The sequence below is a fragment of the Ctenocephalides felis genome, unplaced genomic scaffold (genome assembly GCF_003426905.1).
Source record: "Ctenocephalides felis isolate EL2017-DRISC unplaced genomic scaffold, ASM342690v1 CF-g0.4_SCAFFOLD_03572, whole genome shotgun sequence".
Classification (NCBI taxonomy): domain Eukaryota; kingdom Metazoa; phylum Arthropoda; class Insecta; order Siphonaptera; family Pulicidae; genus Ctenocephalides; species Ctenocephalides felis.
The window spans coordinates 25,799,524-25,818,527 of NW_020539726.1; the positions used below are offsets into that span (position 1 = coordinate 25,799,524).

General features: G+C 30.3%; 1 protein-coding gene across 1 annotated transcript in view; it reads right to left on the bottom strand.

Moving 5' to 3' along the window:
- Positions 1-19,004, bottom strand: part of LOC113388316 (knirps-related protein) — a gene marked incomplete in the record, with an annotated part of 193,019 nt that overhangs the window by 89,000 nt on the left and 85,015 nt on the right. Inside the window, 1 exon segment of the mRNA XM_026625710.1 lies at positions 7,519-7,571. Coding sequence (XP_026481495.1) covers positions 7,519-7,571 — 53 coding nt within the window.

The following is a 19,004-nucleotide window of genomic DNA, read 5'->3' on the forward strand; positions in this document are numbered from 1 at the left end:
ATAGCATATGTATATATGAAGATAAAAAACGGATTAAATTCAATGATATATTATACATGCAAATGTAAGAAAGTAAGAATAGTTTTCTATTAAAATCAAAATTATCAAAATAATTAGTAGACGAAATTATTTAAATAGCTAATTCCTGATTCTCATTAATTATTATTTTTACATTTCAGGAAGTTTATGAAACTTAAGATGCTATTCCACTAACAACTACTTATTTTATAGGCTACAAATATTTCAAAATACGATTTTTTTTCAAAAATTTCACTTTAAATAACAAATGGTTATTGTTTTATACGCATGACGAATATACTCGTGAAAACACTAAATTATGCCACTTTTTTATGACGAGTGTATTTGTCAACTACAAATTGGTTAAAATTAGATTTGTTTTACAAATTTCGTTTTGAGTTGAGTTGTAGTCTAACAAGTTGCGATTTTGGCGGCGATGCATTCAATCTCCAAAAAAATAATATTTTTTCATATGATTCCAAATTCAGGTAACAAGAGAGAATATTGTCATAAAAGCAGTTATGAATTATGTAAACAATTCAAATTTTCAGTGCCTTTTCGAGAAATAGTATCCGAAGGCTGTTGATTTGCATATATATTTCTTTCCTACTCTCGATTTTTGTCGTTTTTTTCCTATTACTTAATTTAATTGAATGACCGAATGCGAGACTGCTCATTTGCCGCAATATACTCGTAATATTAAATGTGTGCAGCTTCAACGAATGTGAAAGGAACAAACCCAAAGACGTTCTAGGTATAAACTGGTCTCATCAGATGCATAACGGCTTACGAGATGAAGATTCAGGAAGGTCGCACTAATGATAAAACATTGAATGTTGTGTAGGTATGCCCCTATTACCAACAACTAACAATACAATGCAATATGCCTCATTTTATTTATGGTCAATAAAAGATCGATTATAGTCGACGCAGTGCGGCATCTATGCGAACGACTATTTATTGCCTTGTGCTAATTTAAAAATAAACATTAAGGAGTGACAACAAACTATCTTGTGCACATTAATTTACAGAGTATTTTTTGTCTAAAATAATTAGACAAAACAGTACAAAATGTTATTTAACATGCTAAATATTAATTATTAAGTATTAGGTTGGGGAACAAGAAATTCATTAATTTTGGTATAAAATTTTGGTTTATTAGTTTAAAACTGTTTTATGGTCGGTCAAGTTTGATCATTTCCGAGATTTTATCAAAAATTCCTGAACGGAATCTACGAAATCAAAATTGGACATAATTGGCTGTTACAATATTGGAAGCATAAACACCATTCACAATTTTAGCCACTTATCTTGCATTTTCGCCTTTGTCAAAGAAAATTGTAAAGTGTACCAAATTTTCTCTATGATCACTTTTACTACAACACCCTGTAACCCACAAATAAATACACCAAACAAAAACAGCACAAAATTTTTTTTACTGCGAAATGTCACCATTCCAACGAGCCTAAATCTGTAATTGTTTGATCAATACTTTACGAAAAATCTATAAGTACAGCCATTTACTGAAAAAATATTCGATTTCTTTTCAACATAATATTTGGAAAGTTTATGCAACTTGCCTTAAAATAAATTGCCATTTTTAGCAACTTGTTTTACACAGTCATAGCCTCAAAATAGCCTAAACAGCTTGAAATTTCAAAAAAAAATTCAAAACTTGAATTGATTAGCAATTGGTTCTTCTTAGACATCGCTCTCATATATTGTCAATTTAGCTTATAGGAATCCTTATGTAATTTTGATTGCTGAATAAAACAGAGTAAAAAAAAAAATCGCTATTGGTCAGTGTTTTAGATGCATGACAAACGTATACGTCAAGACAAAAAATTATGCCATTTCTTTGGAACAATTATCACAGATATCTAATAAATTAATTTTATTATTCACCAGTGCATAAATAGAATCTTGTATCTATTCTCCACCGATTGTGCGTTAAATAGTTCACGACAACGAGTTAGGAAACAGTCATAGTTCTGCCGATTACGATTGTTTACCGAATCAGTGAATCGTGAACTGTTATACGGCTATTAGTCGCTATTAAATTGTTGCACAAGTAAAAAAAAATTATCAAGAATTGCATCCATCCATCCACCTACACGGACGCCCTTATTATTGCAATACCATCGTCCCAGATATTCTACGAGACATCCGTTGTCCCAATTATTTGGCGCTAGTTGTACATAATAAATAATGTCTTCTTTCCGTTTTTTCGTAACGACCAAGTGTTCCGCCGAACAAGATGTGTCGTAAGCAAATTTACCTGCAGAAATGTTGTAATGCCACTACATACAACTTTATTATTTTTGAAGTTTTGTAAAAAAATCTAACCATGGTAATGGATTGATGATGGTAAATAAGTACATAATGAGCAATTGCATGGTAATGAATAAAATAGCATAATTGCGAAAACCAATTATTAGGTCAAAGATAAAAATTACCTACTTTTACCAGTAGGTGTATTTTACTTTGATCATACAAATACCATATTACCAATTCTATTTATTTGGTTTTCCATTAAATCGGAGTAGAGTATTTCGACGAATAATCATATATTTTCAATGTGATATACGACCAAGACTTGAACTGGTTATATAATCGACGATTTTACAACTGCCTACAATTAATTAACCGTCATATATAACTGGTGAGTGTTCGGTGCTACTGCGCTTTCGAGCTTGATATATTTCTTGGCAAAGCTTTCCATATGATGAAATAATAATAGAACATTGATTTTGTACCAGGAAAAATAGATATTTTTATATACTTATTTGTTAAGTAAATAGTATCTTATCGTATTAATAATTATTTTATTTCTGAAGATTTATGAAAGAAAGTTATCTATTTCAGTTGTTGCTCATGTTTACACGTTCGCGGAACTTTTATTATAAAAATCCCTTCATACACGTATTCTTGAATAGTTAAGGTTTAAACAAAATAAAAAACATGATTTTTTTCATTTTCATACAAGAATACCCTATTATAAGGCAATTGGTGCTCTTCTAAGAATAACCGCCATGTGAGTCACTAAATGTCTATAATAGTTCTATTAAATTTAAACAGATATTATCTTTATGTGCAATTACATATTTTATTTTCAATATCATTGCGCACTTTAGTTTAACTAAATCACTTACAAATACTTGAAGTGTGAAGCAATCGAATTAAAATAATTTATATTCCAAACACCCATTATCGATCAGATTTTAATTTGATTTAATCTATGATTAGGTTTCCAGTAGAGCGCTCGCGCCGCGCCGATTTAACAGAATTAAGTCGGCCGATTTTACAAATGAATTGTGGAAATCTATTACAAAGTAAAAAATAAAACTACTTATCCTAGAAAATCCTTAGAGCGTGACCTGTGTCTTACACAAATAGATATAGTATACTCACAATAAACGTAACTTCGACCTTGTGCGGCTATTACATAAATTCGCGGCTTGCACAATGAGAACAACGATCGCCGGTTGACAAAGTTTTCGTTTTCTTGGACGACGACGACATCATATTAAATACGAGCCTGGCATGCAAATCAATAATATAAAACAGTATACTTGTTGTTGGTAATCTTATAAACGAATGTGTGTCGAAACATCAGTTTTATTGAAATACAATTTTGTGATTTACGATGCTTGTTATTCGATTCGCGCTCTTCATTAAGGTTGATTTATACCTAGCTGTGCTGTGTCAATACATCCAATGAAATGTAACAAATTAAACGTATCGTAACTGGTTGACAAGTGAGAGAAGTAGTAGAAGAGAAATAATAATTGAAGTTTTTTCAAAAATAATGAACTTTTTTTATGTGCAAGATTATTCTTGGGATTTAAGATAGTACATTTTACTACTTGTTTGTCGGTCCGCATGTTTTATTTTGCTGTAAGCTTATTCTTGGGATTTGAAATACTGCATTTTGATATCAATTAGTATTATATAGGTTACACATTATTTGCACCCTACTTTAGAATATTATCATTAGAAAATACTATCATAAACTTGTACAATATTCAATCAGTACTTTCAAAATAAATTCACAGTCTGAACTAATCGTGTCTTAAGACAATTGGCTTCTTTGAGAGTTTTGAATTTTTTTAATTTTTTTTAAACAAAAAATGTAAAAAACACCCTTTTTAAAAAACAATAAATGTTTCGAAAAATTTTCACATTCTTTAAATGCCGATTTTTTCTAATAACTTTAAAAAAATTTGAACACGTTTTTAATTTTACTATCGAAAATATCTTATATTTAAAATATATTTTCAACCGCAAAATGTCATTTTTTGAAACTTTTTTCTGGATCTGCGAAACCGCTGAACCTGCCTTTATAAAAATTTAATCAACTCTTCATTTACGTCAATACAAATAAAATATTTTTTGTTATCATTCGAATCGGATGCTCCGTTCCCTTAAAAATTAAATTTCTATTTTCTGCACTCTTTGCTCTGTGTCTCCGAATCGGCTGGACCTGTCTTTGTCAGAAACTAATCAGTACGTCTCTCTATCAATACGAATGGAATAATTGAAATCGGTTGATCCATGCGCCCGAAATCGTGGACACAGAATTGTATCCATACATACACACACATCCATTTTTTCTAAGGTATTCCAAAATGTGCAAAAACTTCTGAAACGCAAATGTAGGCAAAAATTTACATTTTCGGTTTTTGGACGATTACAATAACTTACACTGCGGGAAGTTAACAAAAAATTTACTATCTATACTATTGCCCACCACGACTGAATAAGTCGATTAAACTTCATATGTAAATTCGCATCCTTCCCCGTGGCATAAAACCAATCAACGAACTCTCCGTAAATAAATCACTTAAAAATAATCTGCAATCATATTACATATCATAATACCTACTTTGTTCCCATCTCATAAATATGAAAATGATAGGTTTCTGATTAAAACGATTTCCTCGCGTCAATGGCATATCACATTCGGCCTACACCCTCTTGCTCATAGTCGGTCGCTTGAGCAAGATACTTTCAATGAAATTACAAGAGAACGGCGAGAAGATTAGTCATTGTTCTCAACGGTCAAATTATTATAAGAAACGAGCTTATCGACAAGCATAGAATATAAATTACATGACCGATAAACTGTCGGCCAGGATCGCTGTTAATACATGAAATAATAGAAAAACATCCCTATTTTTATTTTATGTCTCAAAATTTAATTCAGGTATCGTAAACTAAACAACACGGCTCAAAAAAATCGAAAATGTGGACGTTCATCTCCTTATACGAAAGTCTCCCGACTTAAGGAGATGGCTAGTTGCACACATCATTTGCTCCAGACTTCAAAATATCTATAAAAAATCCATACCTATTTTTGAGATTATTGAGGTGGACCTTTTTATCCATGGACCTTCAAGCCCCGTTCTTCCCAATTAATTTTAATATATAAATATTATTATCAAATTCATTTCTGCATAAATTCGCACCGCTGCCACCAACAAGTGCTTATGTATGCATGCTATTTAATGATCGTGCGAATTGCTATTGTTTTGACATATGAATAATTTGCATGCATCGTTGATTTTAGATCTTGTTGATTTTTATTGCCTTTCTGATATAATGATAACGTAGCAGTAAATCATAGATGTTCAAAACAACACAGTGTGGGCGACTACAAACTCATTTTCCCTTTCAAATCTCATCTATGTCTCACTTAAGCACCCTGGCCGTAAAAGATGAATAGCTTATTAAGATATCATGATAACGTATTGTCATTAAAAAGTATTGAAATGTCTGAATTATAAAACATCATTTTTCACTATTCGATCGATCATAATAGAGAAACAATCACTTTCTCTCTTGCTTGGACGCAAAAACTCTATAAAGGTTCGTGGCTCGTTGTTGGAAATGACACCGTAGTTTAAATGGAATACGATTGATTTATTTTGATTTCCAATTTTGCTAGTTCTATAACTCTGTTTTACAAATTTCCTTGAACATAAATAGGTCTAAATAGCACGTGCTTGAAGCTGATTGAGTTGATATCGTGCCATCATCAACAAATTCCGTAATCGTCGCTAGAATGCTACTGTATACTGATCTGATCAGTAACGAATGATTAGAATGTTAATCGAAAAGAAGTTTCATAACTTGCAAGAAGTAAATCGTGGCACATTTTCATCGATTGGATCAAACAGCACTTTATTGTATAATCGAATTGGAGATGGATAGACTTAATCGCACTGAACCAACATTTCTTGATACAATCTTATACTTTCCATAAGATTTTCCCAGCAATATTGTCGTAGAGTTTTATCATTTTTTACCCATGTGAGCAAGTTTAATCCCACTTCTAATTTTTTTTTTTTAACTTTATTTGGCCTCGCTTACTCTGAGCATTTAGCCACCTACAACATTTTCTATAATTTTAATAGATCATATTTTATTATATTGGAGAATCTAGAAAAAACCTATAAGTATCTGGATGATTTATTGCTTTACGATTCACTTGCTGAATTTATAGTAAAATGAATGTTATGCAAGAATTGTGCAGGCAATGAGCCCAACACTTATATCACTGCGTGGAGTTGGTCAACATCAATCACTATTACTTGTACGCACTATTATGTGATTTTATAGACAGGAAGGCTGGTGGATAAAAAAGTATAAAAAAATATATAAAAATACACGCTATATAATTTGAAAATACTATTTTTGGCTAGGAAATCAGTTAGACTTTCTCGATACTCCCTAAACAATGAAGATCAACCTGGTCTACAGGCAAATTACTAAAAGACACAGTTACTAATAAATTGATGATTAAGTAAAAAACTTTTTTTTTTATTTTCTATTATTTTAATGTGTTCAAAACAAATACTTAGAATCATATTTGTATCTCTAATCATAGATAAGCTTTGTAAAGTTTCGACTAAAATATCTTATGTTAAGTTTAATACTGCCATCTATAGTTTGGCCAGTAGGAGGGTTGGATAATTAAGATACCATCAGCTTGATGTTTGATTTATTTTGGTATATTATAAAACCAACTAATTTTTTTTATTTTTTATCTTATTATTATCATCAGCTCTCTGATTATCAGGTCAACTGTTCGCCAATAATATTCCTCATACGTGACATACATGGATTATTCGTTGATGCATGCGATCTATATGCTTAACAATTCTGTGAAGCAATGTAATAGCCACTTGCTTGTATTACGAAATTTAATTTAGTACATCAAGAAATTGCTATTTCAAGATTTTCTGGCAAATTGACCAAGCGAAATATTAGCCATATCATAAACTACTGAATTTTAATGTCGCTAATCTGGAGAATGCAAAAGTGTGATTGATTTTCTGATTGCGCAATTGGTTTGATAAATAGTTAGTATTTGAGAACTTGTTTAGTGTTTGACAAAACAATGAATGTAAAGGCATTTTGTGTCTAGAAAATTTAAACTTAAATTAGATTTTAGGATTTTTTCAAATAATTACCTTGCATCCTTCACAAGTGAAGGCGCCAAAATGAAAACCGGCGGCTGGTTCGCCACAAACTTTGCACTGCTGATTCATCTAAAATAAAAGAAATAAATATATCAATAAAATACTATAGGAGCACATGACAATATTTTATAAAACATTTGCTTTTTCATATTGACCTTCTATGGGTCTCCGTGACTTTCAAGTCACATTCCAAAATTTTTGATATTGTACTAAATAATTATGGCTCTTTTTGTGAGATTCTATAACAAAGTCAGGACAATCAATATCAATACTCATAACCATTCCTAGGTTTTTTAACCAGAAAAAACTATCTTTATACACAAAAATAGTTCGAACATTTTAGGCCGCTGTGACTCGAAAGTCACATAAATTATCGATACCAAAAAAATTGCTTAAACAGATTTATTTTGTTTTACATTTGTATGCATAGGTTTATAGTTACTGATTTTTTCCCTTAATTTTTTTTGGATTCTAAGCAAAATTTCAGCTTATAGTAGGAGCTGTTTTATACATTTGAAGTAAATTCATTACCACTGAAAGTTTTACAGTAAAATCAATAGATTCAGTTAAAATTTATTTTTATGTGAATGGATACAAGCATATATCTGAAAGTTGTGTTCACAGAGTTTATGAATTACAGATCTTCATTTAAATTTATCATTCTAATCCTAACTTCGAATGAATTCTTTTGATCTCATATTGACTCGTAACAGTGTAGTAAAAGTTCTTAAAATCTTCCATGAAATAAAACTGGTTTGCAGTACATTAATCTTAATATCTTCATTCATTAAAATTTTAATTGTATGATTACTCTATTAATGTAGATATTAAATATGTTTTTGCTCAGATACTTAGACTATGTTTTTGCTTAGAAATGTTAATTTTCTAGATCACAAAGATGTGCAAGATTGATGAATGAGAACAACAACTGTCCGATTACTTGTTGACACGTTGTGTAAAAATTTATCTCGTATTTAATTCGCCAATTAAAATTTTATTCATATCTCATATGTGAGCACACATTGCATAATTGTTATCTTGAATCTATTGTCTATTATTAGTGTCCGCACAACATCCAAACGTAATAATTTACCCAAGTAATGATTCCAATAAAAACGAGTCATAGGAAACTATCAGCGATCGTTACAATATACGAAATAAATTTCAATACATTGGAATGTCGAAAGATTATTTATAAACTGGAATTTGTGTACAAATGTTATTTCTTTTGCTTTTTCTTCATATCACTCGTAACCTTTTGACTGGGACTCGTGTGCGATGCCATCAGAATATTTTTTAGCGCTTATTTAATCTTGTATTATGACATGTATGCGGATTCTGTATTTTTATTGAAACTTTTATTTTGCGTTTTATTTACCGTACTTATGAGTAATGAAATGGTATTATAACAGGGTTAAAAATTATGACTGTTTCTTATCTTCGTTGGTAAAGTTTATGGTAAGATGGAGCTGGTGAAATATTCCATCTCAAAAACAAGTGAAGTCTGGTATTTTTTAACTATACTATTTTAAAGTAGAGGGCAAAATATGTGTAATCAACCATCGCCTTAGATTGAGATACCTCGATATCATGAGGTTAATCTGCCACATTCTAAATTTTCTACCACAATTATTTTTTAAATTTTTCTTTTGTTCTGAGCAGGGTTATTTAGTTTTCGATACCTAAATATAGTTTTTAATTATACGTTGTTTAATTGCTTCATAAGGTGCACTGCTGTTTTGAGTTAAATTCAAAAGCTTTTTATTGTAGAAGGGGTGGAAAGGACCACCAGAACCTTCTCATTGGCAAGATATAAACAATAAGAAATAGTAAATAAAAGAATAAAATAAGTTACAAAAAAAATTTTACAATATTATTAGTTTATTTTGTCAATAAAGCTTATTTATTCCAACTCTAATGATAAATTCTTCTGACAAAATTTCATACAAAATTTGTATGCAGTGTAATATTTGTAAAAAAAAAGTGCCCATGAAATATGAATATCAAACAGGAGTTGCATTTACCTTATTTGTAATAATTGTATTTCAAAAAAACAATGAATCTGATTATGGCAAATTGAACAAAATTATCTACCAAATCAAAATTTATAATAATAGCAATAGCTGATAATTTTTTTTGTTTCCTATATGTAACAATATATATTTAAATCATTTTGGATTTTGTTGCTTAATCTCTATTTTTTTACATATTATTTACAACTTCATCTAATTTCAGTTATCTATTGTTGTTTTAACTCAAATTTATTATTTATTTTATTTATCTTGTCTATTGGTTTTTTACCTTATATAACAACAAAATTGAATTTGACTAATCAAAAATGAAAAAACTTACTACTTAGTAACCTTTTAGAATTAGTGGTTAATATCAAAATTACTAGATAACACAGCTTGTAATTAATAAATTTTTTTTTTAAAAAAATATCTACCTTACATGGACATTCAGTACATCAATTAACAATTGAAGATATTGTAAATGGCAATAATATATAGATGATGAAAAAAATGTAAATTTTTGGTGCTCAATCTAATAATGAAATTGCATCTCATTGGCGAAATAATCTTACTATTATTCCGTAAAACTTTTCAAAATTAGATATAAAATATTAGACTTATTTTTCACATGGCTGCTACTATTTACCTCGATATTTTTTTTTTTTTTTTTGAAAAATATAAAGAAATATTTTTCTAGAATGAATTAGTTGGAAAATTCACTGAACATAGTTAGATAGTTTTGGGATATAGTTTATTTGGTTTTCACAGTATAACTGCCAAAAGTCAAATTGGACTCTTTTGGATGCAGCCCTAACCTCCTAACAATGAACTTTCATAATGATTTGTTCACTTAAAAAAAAATCGCAAAATTCGCAAAGGTTCAAAGTGTCAATTATAGTCTGGTACAGTTCATCATATAAAGAATTTGCTACAACTTGACACAGTTGGACGTAGCTTATTGAATATTAAGTTAATTTTAATTAATCTCCACACCATCTATAATTATCATTATATACCCATGTCAAAAGTTTCTTAATAATCAAGTCCATGTATAATTTTAGCATACAATACATCTGATTACACATTTCTAATTTCTAAATTGGTAATGTAAAAACATAATCATATGGGCACAACGGCATGCGTGTATCTCATCACGATCGTTTTAAAAGTACTGCTTAACAATACGCGCAAATTTCTCTCTAATAGGTTCCACTGTCCGGGGTCAATTTTTTGTGTCTAATAAACTCTTTCATGTCAATATAGTAATATACCTACACCTGACAATATGTATACGAATCAATACGATACAGTGTGGGAACCTGGAATACTCGATCGGGTGCAGTCAAAGGTTATGCGAAGTGTTATAACTACTTCTGGATAGGTGTAGAATGTGTTGAAGACGGCTAAATTTCAAATGAAAAACTACTTTTGATGGAACATGGAACCCTTCTGGTAATGACAGTTATCACGCAGCACGTACCGAACACGGAGAGGAAGATGTAAGGCTTTGTTCACGTGATAGTAGGAAGAAACTAGTTTTGAAGTAGTTGTTCAACGATGAAAGTTTTTACAGCTGGATAATGTACCAATAAATAAATTATATTTTAGATTTAGCCAATTTTCAAATCTGCCATTTAAAAAAAAACCTTGAAAACTCGAATTGAATCATGGAATTTCTTTCTACTGGACTTTTCAAGATGTCTTGATGTCTTGATTTTCGCAGTAAAAAAATATTTTTTCAACACATTTATTATGAAAGCAGAGAGACCTTATTTATTTGTTTAATTTAAAATAAAACAACTTCCGCTCATGCTAGCTTGACATTTTCAAAAATTTTTACCAAAATAGAACAAATAAGACTATTTCCGTTTGAAACAATTGCAGTACCAAATTTGAATTTGATTATTTTATTGTACTAAACACTAGTCTAAGGTGCAACATATGCGTGCGCAGTAGTAAATATGTTAAAATAATTTTAATCAAAAAATCATGCATGAAATACGTTTCTACAGTCTTTGTCATGATTTTTTCAGCGCTAATTTTTTTTAAGCTGTTCTATTGAATTTTCTTATATTTTTATTATATAATAGCTGTACCTGCGACGTCGTTTGCGTGGAATCGAACAAAAAAGTTTTTGCATTTTTATTTTAATTGTCATTTATTTTCAGTGTTTTTTATATCAGCTTTACAGAAAAATTTTTTTACAATTTTTTGTGTACAATTTTCTTGAGCTGAAACAACATTTATGGCTTTTCTCATGTTTTAAAATTTAAAGGGAAGTTCATAATTAATAGATGTATATTCAATGAATGAAAAATTTAAACTAGAAATATTTGGTTTAAGGAAAAACAACTATCAAATAAATGAAATATTTTATGAATAATTGATGAAATTTATTGCAAATTAGAATATTGAAGACCAAAGTACTTAATTTACAATTATTTACTTAAAGTTCAAAAAATAGAAGAAAATTATATTACAATAGTTTAAATTAGAATAATGAGAAATATGTAAAATACAAGGTTTATGATATAGAAAATTATTAAAGTATTTTGAATTAAGATAAGAAGATTGCAAAAAATGCTAAATAATCTGATGAACTTTTTTTTAATTTTAGGGGGACAAAATCTCTGATACAGCTGAATGAGGTAAGATAAAGTACTTTTTTTTATAAAATTGAAGTAGCCTAAGTTATGGTCAATATTATCAGCTACCTGACAATAAAAGTTTTGTCAAAATCGGTTCAGTTATTTCATAAATTAATACAAATAGACAGAACATACAAACACACAAAAAACGATAATTTGGTATAAGCAACTTATTACTATTATTCATATGCGTGTATTAAAAATCTCAATATTAGAAACAGACTCTTTAATTTTATTTTTATCAATAGATTTAATATCGGTATGTGAAGAAAAATATTATATCTGATTTTGAATCTTATTTAAAATTCATTGACTTAATTTGCCTTGGTCAAGCAGACATCCCAGTTTATAGAGCAATTAGTTTTCTAAAAATTATTCCTCAATTTTTCTTCTAGAAAATACTTAAATTTCTGTATCCTCTGAACGTCTCAACCATTTGCCTCGTTCCTAAGATTCATTTATTATTAGCCTAAAGTTAAAATTTAGATCCATTATCATTGTGAATCAAGCTAAGGAATCTCTGGTGTGATATATGTACCGATGGTATCTTCTCCAAGTAAATGCAGAAACAATCGAACGCTTTCTATTACAAATTTGTTACTCTCGGCGGAATAAACCATTACTACTAATGCTTGGAAGAATTGAAAACTAACAGAAAGGCTTCAACACGTTTCGCATTTTTTAATCTTGGAGAGAAATATAAGAATAAGTTATATGTAGTTTATCGACGAGTAGTGATAAATTGGTAGTCATTTGGTTCTACAGCGTATCTATTTCATTGTGCACTAAAACGTGGGCACACAAAGACAACCGTGCTTCGCTTCTGCAATATTCTTGATTAAGATAGTAATAATATATAGGTGTGAGAGTAAAATCACACTTTAAATAAAAAATATTATTACTAATAGTTGTTTTATATAAATTCAAGTGCAAATGAACGCGTGATTGATTCCAGGCGGAAACAATGGCTTGGTGCGTGGGTGTTAATGCAAATATCGCTCTGTTCGATTTCAAAACTTCGTCGACATGATATAGTCTACTTATTTTCGTGTTATTCACCAATTTCTCAACAATAAGGTTTAATGTATGTATATACACTTGTTTTACACGCTTTGTTGACTTTATGGCAACTTGCGCAATTTGACTTTGAGTTTAAATATGTTTATTTTCGCATTTATCTTGGCATGATTATGGACTTTTATTGGAACGGATAACATTTACATACTCACACTAAATGCAATTTATTTTTTTAAATAACATTAGATGTTTGTTTTACATCTCATCACTCGTAAAAATTAAATAATTACATAGGTAAACAGATCTGTTAAAAAAATCTTAGTTAATATTACATTTTCTCTCCACCGATAATTCTAACACATACTTTTCCATCAACTCAAGCTTCTAGTTTTTTCTCCATTTGATTCAATTTAATCAAAACTAGCTTCTGACTCGGCAATAAAATAAATCCAGTAAATCAATAAAATAATATGTTCCATGTGATTTGCAAGTTTTTCTTGCATCATACTTAGGTACTATCTGAGAAGAGCGATGCCCCAGTTGTGTTTATTATATTTATGACTAATGTATGCATATATCTACTTGTCAGATATCTTCTTACTTTAATTTCACTGGCACTTATTCGCAAAAAAATTATCTCATCTCGGGAAGAAGTTAAACGAGAGCTGGGGTAAAGAATACTCAGGGGATAAATGATTGTACTGAAGTAACAATTATATTTTCTGCTTTATATATGATTGACTTGAAATAATTATATATCTATATTTCGTCAGCAATATTGCTTTTCATCTTTCTGAAGGAAAAAATTGTTTTTGCCAAAAAATCCAATTCGTTAATTTTATGTTTCAGGACTTTTCAAGTCATATTGCAATGACTGCAATGAACCCAATGCAATAGGTTTTACGGTTTTCTTATACATCTTGGATACTGAATAAGGATATATTCACGTAATTTATTATATATATATATGTATATATATATATATATATATATATATATATATTGTCCGTTGATCTATCAAAACAACCTTCGTTTTGTTAGGGCTGCTCACTAGAAGACAATTTATACCATGTAGTATTACCAAAAAATTTACAAATATTTTTCTTCTCTGAGAAACTGAACCTCTGGCCCTCAATGCAGTGCCCATATTTATGTATTGCCTATGCATAATAAAATGTAATTATGCATGCACGAAACATGTTCTACATATTCATCTATATTAGACCAGAACATCTCAATCATAACAAGACAGAGGACGTTCTGCTCTTGGTATTGTATTTGCAATTTGATTTCTCTATTTAACCGCTGACAGCTCTGGCTTATTAATGGTTTTTCGACGCTTTTATGAGCTCGAATCAATCTATAACCAGTCTATATATAATATGTACCGAGATATATAGGTACACTCTACATGATGCCACGAAAACATTGACTCTATTGTTTGGTTAAGTTATTTTCAAAGAGTTATGATTGCATTATACTCATACACAATGATAAATTAAAATTTATTTTGAAGGGCCAAAGTATTAATATATCTTTACGCAAGTGTGGAAAACCACATAAATCATTTATAAAAGAAAAATTATATATACTGCCAAGTCTCCACTTGTTGTCCAGGACACATGAAAAGTCGAACGCCTGAGGTATACTTTACAAAAACCTAGGACAAAATTACACTGGGTCTAAACAGTTTTCCAATCATCTTGACGCCACCTACAAGAATAAATCATTTTACTATACTACTAACAAAATGATTAGGTAGACCAAGTAGCTCTTCCCTTTCGCCTCTGATAGATCCTTTCCAGACCAAAAATTATCCTCCAGGTGGGAACTAATCTGCAACTCCTATACAGGATTCATAGATCTGATCCACTATATTATTTGCAAAAACTCCACAAATCACTTATTACTCTATATTTTTCTTAACAAAATGATTTTGTACACCAACCATCTCCTCCCATCCACCTCTGTCAGATCCTTTCGACCAAAAAGAAGTTTCAATTATCCTCCACGTGGGAACTAATCTACTACTCCTATACAGGATAGATAGATAGATCTGATCTACAATATTATTTTCATGAAACAATTATTTTGTATGCGGATGCGACCATTGTGATCTTTATTATAGATCACTTCACATTGTGTATCATTAATCGACAGATAATGGATCGATGTGCTACACGAGCAAGAACCTTCATTACATAACTGTATTTTGTAATTAGTTTGAATAATAATATATAGAATTAATAATAATAGTAATGAGTGGAATTGATCGTAATTGGCTAAAGGCAGGTCCAAAATTTGATATTTTGACAAAACTTTCCTTGATTGTAAAAAATATCTTTATTAATAAGGTTTGAAGAAACTGAAAGTGCACGCAAAAGATATTTATGAATTTATTATGTCATTATTTGAGAAAATATTGAAATTTTGTTATTGTTTATTTATTTACAGTGTCTGCTATTTCACACGACTTGGCATTGAGCTAAAAATTTACATTTGTAGGTTACTTGCAATTTTATTATGATTTAGAACTATGTATATGGTAATAAAGTATGCTTTTTGTAGTAATTGATGAAGTTACAGTTAAATAGTTTCTAGAATTACTTGCACGTGGTTGGGGTAAAAAGAGCCACCTGAACCTTTACACTGGCAAAATTTTATCACTAAGAAATTAGTAAACTGTTCGGTACGGCAAATTTCTGGATTTTCCCGTACCCAATCAAAATTTTTAAAATTCCAATTATTTTCAATGTTCAATTTTCAAATAATTTTTTTTTCCAAAAATAATCGTTTTGTCAACACAACCAGAACTTTGAAACATATAGTGCTTATTTCTTTCAAAAACTGCCATTTTTTGCACATTTAGCTCTGTATTTCCGAAACTGCAGGACCTGCCTTTGACAAATACTAATTACCACTTCTCCCGTCATTACGAATTGAATGATTTTTAGATCATTCAAATCCGATGCTCCGATCTCTCAAAAACTCGATTTTTATTTTTTACACTCTTTGCTCCGTATTTCCGAAACGGCTGGACCTGCTTTTTCCAGGACCAGCATATCTCCCTATCAATAGAAATCGAATGTATTTGAACCATTCAAATCGGTTGATCTGTGCGCCCGAAAACATACATACATACATACATACACACACACATGCATTTTTTCTGATGTATGCCAAAATGTTCAGAAACCTTCAAAACGTAAAGAAAGGTAAATGATTACAATAACTTACCCCACGGAAAGTTATTAAGCTACAAAAAACAAAAGTTATTTTAACTATAACGATGATTTTTTCTGGATTAATTGGAAAATTGACTGAACATAGATAGTTAGTTGTTAGTGTTGATAATAGTTATATAGTTGAGTTTGTGACAGTTGGTTTGGTTTTTATTGTATAATTGTTGAAAGTCAAATAAGACCTTTGGTCCTATTTTACCCTACTTTGTACCATGAAATTTTAAAATATTTTTTTGCGTTATTTCGACTTCAACTTAAATAGAGTCCAGCAAATGTGCTGATGCTTTTTAGAATGTATTACTTATACCCTACTTAGTCTCATAAAATTTTAAAATATTTTTTTGCGTTAGAAAAAATATTCATAGTCAAATCCTCAATTTCGGTTTTTTGACTTCAACTCCAATAGAGTCCAGCAAATGTGTAGATAAATCCAAAATGTTGTTTTCTCAAGTATTTTTTTCGAATGCATTATTATTATCTTTGTCCACAATCCAATAGAGCACTTGAGAATTGCATAACTTTTTTGATAGAATCACTTGGCCCGTGTCTCCTGTGCAAAGTAAGTTAGTGCCAAGGCGAAAAGTGAAACCAAAAGCGGACGCACTCGCCGGATAGACCTGCGATCCATTGTTTACAAAACTCTGTTCCGACACAATTACAATCTAATTTAAAAACTATTGTGATAGACTTCTGTCTAACATATTTTCTGTCTTTTTCCGTTATTTCATAAATTGGTTAAAAGTTACTTCTTGTATCACCACCACCATTTGTATTTTCCTCGAGCACTGCACTTAAAACGTTCTCTATGATCCGAAGCTCGCATAAAACGCTTATAATCTTTATTAATTAATTAAAGATGATTTGATGCAAATGTCATGTTGCGTCATGTTTACTTATACATCTTCTCGTATTAAACTAGAATTGAGAGAGGTCGGTGCGAGTTGTCCGCACGGATTGCGCAAAACATTTTAAATAAGAAGGCACATGGCTGTCGGGATCACGAGTTACTTTATTGGCAATTGAAATGCATTATACTTAAAACCAACGAGATGTTCTTTACTGGAATCAGGAGAAGTCGCAAGATGCACTACATATGTGACCTTGGGGAAGAAGAAATATTTCACAAAATAAATTTGTTTTAGTCAAAACTAGTTTATCACGAACAGATTGAAGTTCTGTGTCCATTATCATTTGAAGGTTTCTGAACAAACAATCAATTTGAAGAGTCCTCAAGATCTTGAAAGTTTTTCACCAAGCGGAGAGCAATTACATCCGCGGCAAACATAATAAGAGGAACATATTCAACTCAATCGTTTTGTCCTTCAACTATTCCTACGACAAGAAACATTTATGTGTATTTTAATACAAGAACCTCTATTCGTTTACGAATGGCACACTTTAGAAAGACAACAGAGTATAATGCGCATGCACCATTGTTCCTCGGTTAGATTTTCCTAACACTGAGAAAAAAACATGCATGTATCCGTTGCAGTTCAGATACAACAAAGAAATAATGGAGACCTGATTGTGGAAATTGTTTCAAAATGATAAGTTTCAAGGACTTGCTTATCAGAACATTTAATTGTAAAGTATACTTGATTTTATTTTTAAATGTTGATTGTGATGTGCATTTTTGTTTTTTAATTTCTTTCCTTTTTTTCCAAACAAGCAATACAAATAATTTTTATCTCACGAGACACAAATTTTTTATATCGCAACTGTCATCAAATTAAATTCAGATTACAGCATTTTCAACATCCGTCTAATATTTCCGTCGCCTTTTCGTTTTCTTTTCTCAGACAATTTTTTGACAAATTGCCCGTTTATTTTCTATTAACGACAAAAATACACAACGATCGATCAAAATTATGATTTGCTATAATAGTAGATTTAACATATTCACCATCTGAGGAGAATCTTTTCAATATGAGATGAGCTGTTGGAAATCTGTTTTGCTGCCACCCGTCGCTTTCAATTCAGTTGAAAAGAGGCATATTCAATTGTCGAGCTATTAAATATCGTTTAAATTTGCACAGATTACGATTTACGATGCAGTTTGAAATGATATGACGGATAAAGGATATTTTTGATGAATCTGATTGTTGCAGTGATTGAACAAAGTAGGTTAGTGGGGTAGCAATGGGAATTGAGTAGCCCTAGGAATCAGATATAGAGAAAAGTATTATTATGTGCTTTGTTTGCAATATTTATTAACATATATATCGTAGTGCTATTTATATAAAAACAATTAACATGTAGCACCCATATATAAAATTGCTAACATAAACATCAAATTTCGAGCATCCTAGTTTATTTACTACCTCAAGCACAAAATCATGCTCTATGGCCAATTCTCGAAAAAAATTGAAATTTTATGATAATGCTATGTTATGGTCCAATCTTCATATAAATCGGTACTGAAAACTGTGAAAATGCTATTTATTTGCTGTGCGATAAGGCGTTATTACTCATACGAATATAGATCCGTAATTTTTTACTTCCCGTAGTGTAGTTATAGTAATCGTCCAAAAATCAATAATGCAAATTTACGTTTCAAAGGTTTCTGAATATTTCGGCATACCT